Source organism: Lampris incognitus, chromosome 13 (assembly GCF_029633865.1).
Source record: "Lampris incognitus isolate fLamInc1 chromosome 13, fLamInc1.hap2, whole genome shotgun sequence".
NCBI lineage: Eukaryota > Metazoa > Chordata > Actinopteri > Lampriformes > Lampridae > Lampris > Lampris incognitus.
The window spans coordinates 15245429-15256683 of NC_079223.1; the positions used below are offsets into that span (position 1 = coordinate 15245429).

Consider the following 11255-nt stretch of genomic DNA (forward strand, 5'->3'; position numbering starts at 1 on the left):
TAGTCATGATATTCACAAGTCATAGTATGATATGTATTAGTTATGATATTCACAAGTCATATTACATGTACTAGTTATATTGTGATATTCACGTCATATTATATGTACTAGTTATATTATGATATTCACAAGTCATATGATATTCACAAGTCATATGATATTCACAAGCCATATTATATGTACTAGTCATATGATATTCACTAGTCATATTATATGTACTAGTTATGATATTCACAAGTCATTATATGTACTAGTTATATTATATTCACAAGACATAGTATGACATGTACTAGTCATGATATTCACAAGTCATATTATGATATGTACTAGTCATATTATGATAGTCACAAGTCATACTATGACGTACTAGTTATATTGATATTCAGTCATACCATGACATGTACTCGTCATATGATATACACAAGTAATACTATATGTACTAGTCTTATTATGGTATTCATTAGTCAAATTATGATATGTACAGGTCATATTAAGATATTTTCTAGTCATTATGCTTCAGGAAAACTAAAATATTATACATAGCTCTTTTCACCATCAGTTTCAAATAATGACCTACTGGAAACCCGGGAGGTATGAATGCATCCACTTAAAATGGGAAGGTTCAAATGAGGGACCATTAAGATAAAAGATAACTTCTATTCCATTACAACAGCATCATCTCTGGACCCCTGATCAGTCACTGAAACCCTGAAATCAGATCTGGAGTTATTTTTCAACAGAGCCAATTAGGATGCAAGTACTGGCCGACATTATATTTCAGACCATGACACCTGGTTTATTATGAAAAGAAAAGATGACATTTACATGAGATGTATGAGAATGATGAAAAGCAGTGAAGTATACATCTAAGAACGAAGAAAAAAAAATCTGTCTGTTCATCCCATCTAAAGGTAACGCTCTACATGGTGCCAAATAACTGGCACAAACTCCATTTAACACCACAAGTGCTGCACAAGTCTTTGCTTAAACCACAGAGGAAGTCTATGGGTCCTGAGCATCAGGAAAAGCAAGATCCTAGACTTCAGTATGCAAATTTGGAAACCTCTTCAACAGGGATGTAGCTTGCTTGGAGGGAAAACGGCCTTTCTGGGGACCACCGTGCTCTGATTTGTCCTTCATTTTAGCCTGCCAAGGAAGGAAGGAAAAGGGGAAATCAGTTGAAGGATAATGTATTTATGTTACTTTATTCAACGACAGATGAGGGTTTTCCCTGCCTATTTAATGCTCACATGGGCTGCCTGAGTTTTCTTCCACCAGCTTAAAGAAATGGACAGAATAAAAAAAAAAAAAAGAAAAAAAAGAAAGCAAAGGCCTCAGCCGCTGTACGTAGTGTCTGGATCCACCGACTGCAACAAGGCAGAAAAACTAAATGAGACTTAATTTTCTGTAGTACCTGCCCGCTACGGGATTCGGTGTTCTTGTGGGTGTTTAGGCACCAATTTTAAACAAGGTAAATAACATTATGTTCGATATTCATTTGATACTCAAATTCAAAGGCAAATAACTTTCAACTCCTTTGAGTCAAACATTTCAAAATACTCACGTTTATGCATGGTTTGGGATTTTTTATTTAGTGTTTTCCTCATGAATTTTTTTTTCAAATTCAGTTCATCACATTTCAAAATGCATTCAAGAACATAACAGAGATGGCCGATCAACCAGATATTATTCATAACAATTTGGGTTTTTTTTTTCTCTACAAATACTAATTTTCTTGTCAGTTCCCTGGTGTATCAGTCCAAAATTGTCAATATGCACACTGCATACCGAGTACTACTCGCAGCAATAGGACTGGTCCAGAACAACCTGGTCTGACAGCTAGATTTATTAGACATGGACTACATTTATCAGCACATATCACATGTTGAAAAGGTTTCACGAATCTAGAAATACCTATCATCTAACATCTCCCATATGCTGATAAATAAGTCCAGGTTTACTAGCACAGGGACTCACAGTACAGAACTGGACCTTTATTCTTCTGGAACACCTGAACAGAATAGAAATATAGAAAACCAGCAGTACCGAGAGGTCCTGAGGACCTGATTAAGAACCAGTGTATGAGGTCACTGCACCAAAACAGCACCTTCTCTGAACAGGATGAGATATTTCCTCAGCGTGAGCTTGTGGTTTGGACATTTCAGCTGAAAAAGAAAACTGAACCTGAAACAAATTTGAATTAAGTGGATACAAGAGCTAAAGCCAAGGAGGTACAGCAGAGAGAGGGAGAGAGAGAGAGAGAGCGTGAGAGAGATTGTTTGTGACTCCCCCTTGACCAGGAAATGACTGGAAATGGGAAATTAAGTTAGCTCGACAGATTAGCTGTTCCCTGATTTCCTGACCAAATAGTTTTTGACGAGTGAGACAACATGGCTAAAGCAGCCATTCAGGACGGGAGGAGGTGTAGTTTCTTATAGTCAAGTTTTAGCTTAGTCAAGTTTGGTGTTTATTGCGTGTTGGTTTGTAGTCAACATACCTGAGCCTTCTGAACACACGTGTAGAATGTCTGCATTTCATTGGAGCACAGCTGGTCCACAAAGTTGTTCTGTTTCCAACAGGCCATCATGAGATTCAGCTCTGTGATACATGTGGCCTCTGTCATATGAAAAAATAACTTATATTCAATTTGTATTAATCCGTCAACCACAACATCCATTAAGGTCAGACACTCCACCTGAAAACGGTGATTTTGGCTGGATAGGTCGATTTTTAGATATCAGTATTTTGCATCTCTTAAGTGTTATTGTTTCATAAAATACATTAAAAAACGATAAAAAAAACAACAGCAAATACCTTGCAAATGCCTGCTGTAAGAAGTTTGTTTTTATTAAATAAATTCGTTCGATGACAATTTTCTTAAAACGACATCCTGGAAACTTGTTCTGTAGATAATAGCCAGCAGGTTTGGCATGGAGCAACCTGACAAATACCTGCTCACTTATAGAGGCTTTTTTCCCCTTTAATCCTTTTTTGGGGGGGGGAGGTTTCCGCCTTTTTCTCCCCAGTTGTATCCGGCCAATTCCCCCGCTCTTCAAAGCCGACCCGGTTGCTGCCCCACCCCCTCTGCCAATCCGGGGAGGGCTGCAGACTACCACAAGCCTCCTCCGATACATGTGGAGTCACCAGCCGCTTCTTTTCACCTGACAGTGAGGAGTTTCACCGGGGGACATAGCACATGGGAGGATCACGCTATTCCCCCCAGGTCCCCCTCCCCCCGAACAGGCGTCCCAACCGACCAGAGGAGGTGCTAGTGCAGCAACCAGGACACATACCCACAGCTGGCTTCCCACCCGCAGACACGGCCGATTGTGTCTGTAGGGTCGCCCAACCAAGCCGGCGGTAACACGAGGATTCGAACTGCAGATCCCCGTGTTGGTAAGCAACGCAATAGACCGCTATGCTACCCGGATGCACTATCCTTTTGTTTTAACAATCTTATGTGGAAAAAAAAAGGTAAAACTGAATGTTTTGCCAAGTAAATACTGTTTTATAAACATTTCATCAAGAAAATAAAGTTCTGACAAATCCCTCTGCAAATTACGAACTACTCAGTTACTCAAAGAAGGTTGAATCAGTTCATGTGGACAGAACGTTGATTGACAGATACGTTTCATCACTCAACTAAGTGACATCTTCAGTCTAAACTGAATGCAGCTATCCCCACCCCTTATAAACAATACAGTACAATACAGTGCCTAACGACCGAAACCAACGACCAGTTTCATATGCAAATAAGGGTGTGATCATTAACTAGAGTTTCAAAGGCGATGTGTACTATTCACAGAGGATTAGGGATTGTTGCATTGTAAGATCGTGACAGATGTACTCTTAGTGCCCCCCCCCCCCCTCGGTTCAGGGATGGTCATTCCCTCTTAACATAGATGGCCTCTTTTGCCCCTTTTCCACTGCATGGTACCGGCTCAACTCAACTCGCTTTTTTTTGGTTTTCCATTGGGCAAAAGTTAGGGATAGTACCTGGTACCAGGTACGTTTTTTGGTACCGCCTCCATCGAAGTTCGAAGTGAGCTGAGCGATACTAAAAGGTGACATGAAAATACTACTATAAATAAATAGATAAAATAGAATAAAGTCAATATTAATAAAACTTTGCTGAAAGAAACACTCAATGGTAGGTAAAGTGCTCAACAAATAAGGAGCAAAATAATCCAGTGAGTCAAGTAAATTCTTCATGAGACAGTACAAGCCTGTTTCATGCCACAAGCAATCATCAGCTGTCAATCTAAATATATCAATGTAAATATATATATCAATGTATATATGTCAATATATAAATGTAAATACACTTGTATATGTGTCAATGTATATATGTCGATGTAAATATAAATACATTTATTTATATTTCTTTAAATATAAATAAAATCTTTAAAAAAAAAAAACTAGTCAACATGCCCACAAATGACCGGCGGGGCTTCACCATGAGGGGATACTATCTGCAGTGGAAAACGAAATCCCAAAAAGTAAAGCGAGTAGGTCAAATAGAGTAGTGTCGAGTTGAGCCAGTACCATACAGTGGAAAAGGGGCATTTGACTCCCCGTTCAAACCGCCATCCCTCCCTATCAAGGATGTGCACATCCTAATCCCTGAAAGAGTGGCCACTGGTCTGTAGATGGGTGTAGACTGCGGACTCCTGGCCTGACGTGTTAGCTCTCCTGTGTTGTGCCATTCTTTTGACCAGCATCTGTTTAGTTTCCCCAGTGTACAAGTAACTGCAATCCTCCGTACACTATATTGCTCTGTTTGTGCCAGGGGACCCGATCCTCGGGGTGGACCAACTTCTGGCGCAGCGTGTTTTGGGGTTTGAAAGCAACTGAGATGCAGTGTTTTGAAAATATGCGTCTCAGCTTTTCAGAATCAGAATCAGAACACTTTATTCATCCCCAAGGGGAAATTTGGTAAATTGCTTTCCCGACACTCCCGCCAAATACGAAATACCGCTGTGTCGGTGGGGACGTTGTCAGCTCAGTGGTACAGTGTCCTGATGACTCCTAGTTTGTTCTCCAGTGGATGATGAGAGTTAGTTTCGGTAGTTATACATCTGTTGCCATCTTACAATGCTGTGATTGCAACAATCCCGAACCCTCTGAACAGTACACATGGCCATTGAAACTCTAGTTGATGTCACTTAGTTGAGTGATGAAATGTATCTGTCAATAAACTTTGTGTCCAGATGAACTGATTCAACCGTGTCTGTGAATGTTCTCATTCATCCAGGTCATGGTTATCCAAAGGAGTTGAATCAAGTGCAACTGGACTTGGTATATATCCGTGAAGACGTTTCGCCTCTTGGATTCAACCTTTTTTGATTTCTTTGATTTTCTTACCTGGATTATTGAGATAATCAAGATTATGTGGACGAAACAGAAAATTTCCAAAAATGAGCTCCACTCTTAAGAAAAAGTAATTTAACTAATATACAGATATGCCTATTTTGAAGCACATTTTATCCAATTTGGCAGCGTAAATATCAACATTAATGAAAGTCCCATAGCAAAAAACATGGAATTTGTGACCTTTTTAACCTTAGCAAGTTTCATTATGAATGAATGAATGAATTAATTAACAAATGAATGAAAGGGGGAAAAATCTCTATTCACCTCGATATCTCGCCTTAATTATCTCAGCAACTAACTAATTAACTAACTAATCAATCAAACCCTTAGGGGGAAATCTGGAAACAGTGTCTACAACTAGGATATGAGGAACACGGTCATTTCATGTCATGTACTTGTTTACATGAAATGAAATGAAATAGTTTCCGCCAGCCCACAGCAGTGCAACACAAAGACAAAAACACATATCTAAAAACTACAAGACACATGTCAAACTACCATTAAAAATATATATATGTATGTGTGATATCTATTTATATGATATATTAAAAAATGATATCTGACTACTGTAGGAGTAAGGAGTAAACTAAAAGTTTTGTAGTGGTCAAAATGGCAGCAGGGTGTTAGACGCTTTCCTCCAACTTACACAGAAAAGCAGCATCAGAGACTTATTCTGCTGATTTGAAGTAATGTCTAACACTTCTTCAGCTAAATGCAAAAGTGCTCACCTGCTACTCCTAAAAAAAAAAAAAAAAAAAATCCGCCTCTCTCAAAAAAGGGAAAATGAGCAAGAAACGTCAGACAACATCCTGGCTGTGTTCAAGCTAGTATCGAGGAGCAAGGCTCTTCGATGAAAAATCTATTGAGTAACTCGAATCGTCAATCAACTTTCTCTCTGGCCGACATGCAAGATATAAAAGGTACAATACAACACACGGTTGATAGAGTCAGAAAAGTCGAAGAAAAAAAATCCAGTCCTTGGAAAACAGAGTTGTGGAGTTGGCACACTATTGTTGTTATTCGTCCGTCGCAGCAGCGAGGACCATCTAGTCATCCTGTGATGGATGACTGATGACTTGAGCAATGGATTAAAGTGAGGAAGAGTTTCACATCATCAACCCCACTCTCTCGTCCAAGACCACCTACTACCAGTGGCAAGACTAGCTAGACGACTGGCAATGGAGACGGATGCAGATTTTCCTCAGGTTTCTTCCCGAAGCCTTTCCCTTAGACAAGTATACCCGCAAGGCAGCGGAGGTTATAAATCAGTAGTTGCCTTCCCCTAGATGAACTGCCTGACGGGATAACGAGCTTCATCTACCCAGGTTTGAAATCAGAGTTGTCCTTCTCCTAGATTGGCTGCCAACCAAGGCTAACGAGTCCAATCGACCCACCCCGGTTACACCCCATTTATGGTGCGCTATTAAAAGGAGGTGGAATCTGCGCCTACGTGGTCTCCCCCTGAAGAAGGGGAAGAGGTGAGAATGTCCTTGCATTGAACAAAAAAATTATTATCAGTCCAAAGACACGTAGGTCAGGTGAACCGGCCGTACTAAATTGTCCCTAGGTGTGTGTGTGTGTCAGCCCTGTCCAGGGTGTCTCCCCGCCTGTCACCCAATGACTGCTGGGATAGGCTCCAGCATCCCTGCGACCCCTGAGAGCAGGATAAACAATTTGGATAATGGATGGATGGATGTATTAAGGTAGTTGGATCCTTGTAGTGTTAGGGACCAAGCTTCACCAGCTCCAGGGTCACTGTATTAATCTGCCAAGTTACTTCACTCTGACCCCACCATGCAGAGGTCTGAGGTCAATGACAGCACAGTGTCACGGTCTTGCTCAAGAACACTTCGGCAGGGTGGACGTTTGCTGTTGTGGAAATGTCATTGGAGGGACGGTCTCTCTCCACTGTTGACAGTTTCTGCCATCATATAGAATACTAGAAACCGTGACATACCTGAAGTGTACTTTCAAGATATGAATCTCTCAACTCTCTTCATTGTGATTCCTTTTGCGAACAAGCTACACTGCAGAAAATGCTACTGGCTGCAGTCCCAGAGGTAAATTACTGTTTTTTCAGCAGGCTGCTATTATGACAACATTTGCAGTTTTCCAAAGCTAGCAATTCTCCAGAATGTGATCACTCATAAATGAGAACTCTAGTCCCATATCAAACAAAACCTAGCTTGACTCCTCTGGCTTTGCCTTGGCACCTGCCACTGTGATAAAGAGGAGCTTTGTTTAATAAAAATAAGTGAAACTCATGATGACTCAATGCTCCAATGCTCCAATGCTTTGTTGTACTGAGATGTGTGGCAGATATTATCTTGACTCCTTTAACTTGCCAATGATTGTAAAATCAACCAACTGAACATGAACATAAAGTTGCTGACAGAGTTGTATATTGCCATGTTAATTTGCTGTACATGGAAAACTCCATTGACAAAGTAGAACTTATTCAGCAATAATTCATGACAACTAGCATAATATATCCATCCATCCATTATCCAACCGCTTATTCTGCTCTCAGGGTCGTGGGGGATGCTGGAGCCTATCCCAGCAGTCATTGGGCGGCAGGCGGGAAGACACCCTGGACAGGCTGCTAGGCCATCTCAGGGCCAACTAGCATAGCATAATGATATAATATCCATCCATCCACTATCCAAGCTGCTTATCCCAACCGGGGTTGCGGGGATGCTGGGGCCTGTCCCAGCAGTAATTGGGCGGCAGGTGGGGAGACACCCTGCACAGGCCACCAGTCCATCACAGGGTAAATAATATAATATAATATAATCCCAAATGAGGGTAACTGTCTGACCAGCCAACATCTATAGGTTACATCATACTGTGCTTCATTTCAGTGGTAACACTCACATAGTTCACATCCTTAACTCTACTCTTTTGATACGTAAGGCTCTAATAAATACTTTTTTGGCAAGCTATTTAAAAACCTAGTGGGATAATATCTACTTTGTGCATAATTGTTTATTAATGAAATTGAAAAACCTTTCAATACATGACTCTTTTTCTCAGAATCACAGAAATCATTACATCATTAAGTAATCTCTGCGTTGAATAATGTTTTTCGTCTGACTTATTATTAGGAACTGCATATTATACAATAATTATGCACTTCCACTTGATGTATATCTCAATACATTACATTTTGATGTACAAAATGTGCTATATAAATAAAGTTTGATAGATGCTGTGCATTATACCATATGTTAAGTATATGCACTTTCACCTCATGTAATTTGCATTGCATTTCAATGAAGGAAATGAGCTAGGCTATGTAAAGTTTGAGTGATTATGGATGTTATACCACAACTCATTAAGTTCTGTTTAAGGAGAAAGGGGGGGTATCTTTGCTTTTATGTTAACCAGAAAGGTTATGAGATGTTAAGATGTGTGGATGAAGTATGCTGTACTGCAGATTAGGTAACCAGGTCAAACCTGTAAACCAAGTGTGGTTGAGGGAATTTGGACAGTGATTGGTGCTCCAGTAAAACAGACAGCGAAGTCAAATAACAGAGAAGATAACACTCACCTCCTTTCTTCATTTTGCGGTTGGCCACCGTGTCATTCAGTATCAGCGGCTTGTTGGGTTTTAAAACGGGTTTTCCATTCTGTCTGTTCAGCAGCCGGCTGACCTTCTCTTGGATATTCACTCCGACTTGCGCGGCCATAACGGACACTGACACCAGTCTAAGTACAACGAATAAAGCTGTTAAAGCATACAACGCAGTGACTATTTCCCGGCGCGATGTGAGAAGAATGTGCTAAACAAGAGGGGAATTGGTGTTTCATAAACGTGTTTTTCGTTACGGTCCATACAAGCGCAGCGCCATTGTTGACCGTAAAGGAACGCTGTGGTGTCGTAAAACACCGGGGTGTCGTAGAGTCCACCTCTGCTGGGGGGGGGGGGGGGGGTGACGCGGCTGGTTTGATTTCTTCCTCCCGCTGCCGGGTTGTCTGACTGAGAAGTGTTTATGGAAAGCGTCACACCTACAGTCTGGCAAAACCACGGTGTCGGTGGGCACAGAGAAAATCAGGTGGGCCTAGCCCGTCCAAGACCAGCCATATTTAATAGGTTCTGAAACGAATATGTTAACCAAAAATAGGCCATTACAACTATACCTGCTTGAATGCACCACAGTGCATAGCCTGGCACGTGGCCACATATTCACACACACACACACACACACACACACACACACACACACACACACACACACACACACACACACACACACACACACACACACACAGCTGACACGCAACAGCATCATTAATCAAGTGTATGGATGGAGGTGCACACAGGGCCAGTTGTCATGGGCTCTGGGTCAAGGAAGGTTCCACCTCCAACGGCTCTCGCAGCCCCCGGAGCACTGTATGGCACCGCTGTAGCAGGGGGTACCCGTGTGAGCCCGGTCAGGATTGAGGTCAAGTCAATTTTATTTGTATAGCCCAATATCACAAATTACATATTTGCCTCAGTGGGCTTTACAGCAACACAACAACCTGTCCTTAGACCCTCTCATCAGATAGGGAACGACTCCCTAAAAAAAACGAAAAACAAAACCTTAACAGGGAGAAAAAATAGGAAGAAACGTCAGGGAGAGCAGAGGAGGGATCTGAGGTCCAGACTAGAAGAGATTTACATGCACACCGCCTATGTTTGGGCTGTTTAAGGTCACACACACACACACACACACACACACACACACACACACACACACACACACACACACACACACACACACACACACACACACACACACACACACACACACACACACACACACAGAGTGTTGTGCATGAACACATTGAACGTGGTCATGTTTTTAGGGAACGCTGAACTGAATCTATCCGGAGTAGCTCATTTAAAAAAACGGAAGAAATGAACGAGAACTAGTTCATTTTTTTGAGACTGTGAACTTAGTTCAAAATTCAAAAGTGTTAACTATGAACGTGAACTAGTTCATTTTAATCTATGTATGCCATTCGCTTTATTTGTAAAAATGAGCAAGCTGTGAGGGCAGATTCCATGGCTAAGAAGCTGCTAGGAACATGCTGCTAATTTTTGGAAAGAAGCGAGAGTTCTCAACAACTGTAAAACATCTCTACCATGCACTGTTGATGTTACCCCGGGACAGACAATATTGCTGAGTTATGACGACAGCATTATAGTACCTTATTCAACTGTGTCCAAAGTGATCGGTATAAGGTGGGCAATATTGAGAGTGATGACTCTATGGTGAACATGTCACACGAGGTGTACCAAGCTATAGACAAGCTGTCTGTGAAAAAAGCAAGTGGTTTAGATCATGTTACTGCTGAACACCTTAAATATGCCAGTTCAAGGATAGCTCCTCTCCTTGCCATTTGTTTTACTGGCTTTATGATCCATGGCTTGTTACCAGACTCAATGTTGTCTGTTCTGTTAGTGCCGGTCATTAAGGACAAAGCTGGTAAAGTATGCAGCCTAGAGAACTACAGGCCTACAGCTCTAGCCAGCATACTGTCAAAGTCCTAGAAAGAATCCTACTGGGTAGAGTGCATGAGTTTATCAACTCCACGGATAACCAGTTTGTCCAAAGGAATTGAATCAAGTGCAACTGGACTTGGTTATATATCCGTGAAGACGTTTCGCCTCTCATCCAAGAGGCGAAACATCTTCACGGATATATAACCAAGTCCAGTTGCACTTGATTCAGTTCCTTTGGATAACTATGACTTGGATGAATGAGAACATTCACAGACATAACCAGTTTGGTTATAAAGCTAAACATGGCACTGACTTATGCCTTAAAGGAAATTGTTGACAAATACAGAGGCCAAAACTCATTGGATAATCATAGAAAGTTGTTTGTTAAATT

General features: G+C 41.2%; 1 protein-coding gene across 1 annotated transcript; it reads right to left on the reverse strand.

Annotated features, from left to right (window-relative positions):
• Positions 1-479: 479 nt before the first annotated feature.
• On the reverse strand, positions 480-9223 carry chchd1 (coiled-coil-helix-coiled-coil-helix domain containing 1). Its single transcript, XM_056292262.1, has 3 exons — positions 8924-9223; positions 2498-2616; positions 480-1146 (listed from the first exon to the last, which is right to left on the reverse strand). Exons 1-3 carry the CDS (start codon positions 9060-9062, stop codon positions 1036-1038), a joined length of 369 nt encoding a protein of 122 aa, XP_056148237.1. The 5' UTR covers positions 9063-9223; the 3' UTR covers positions 480-1035.
• Between the last annotated feature and the right edge of the window lie 2032 nt (positions 9224-11255).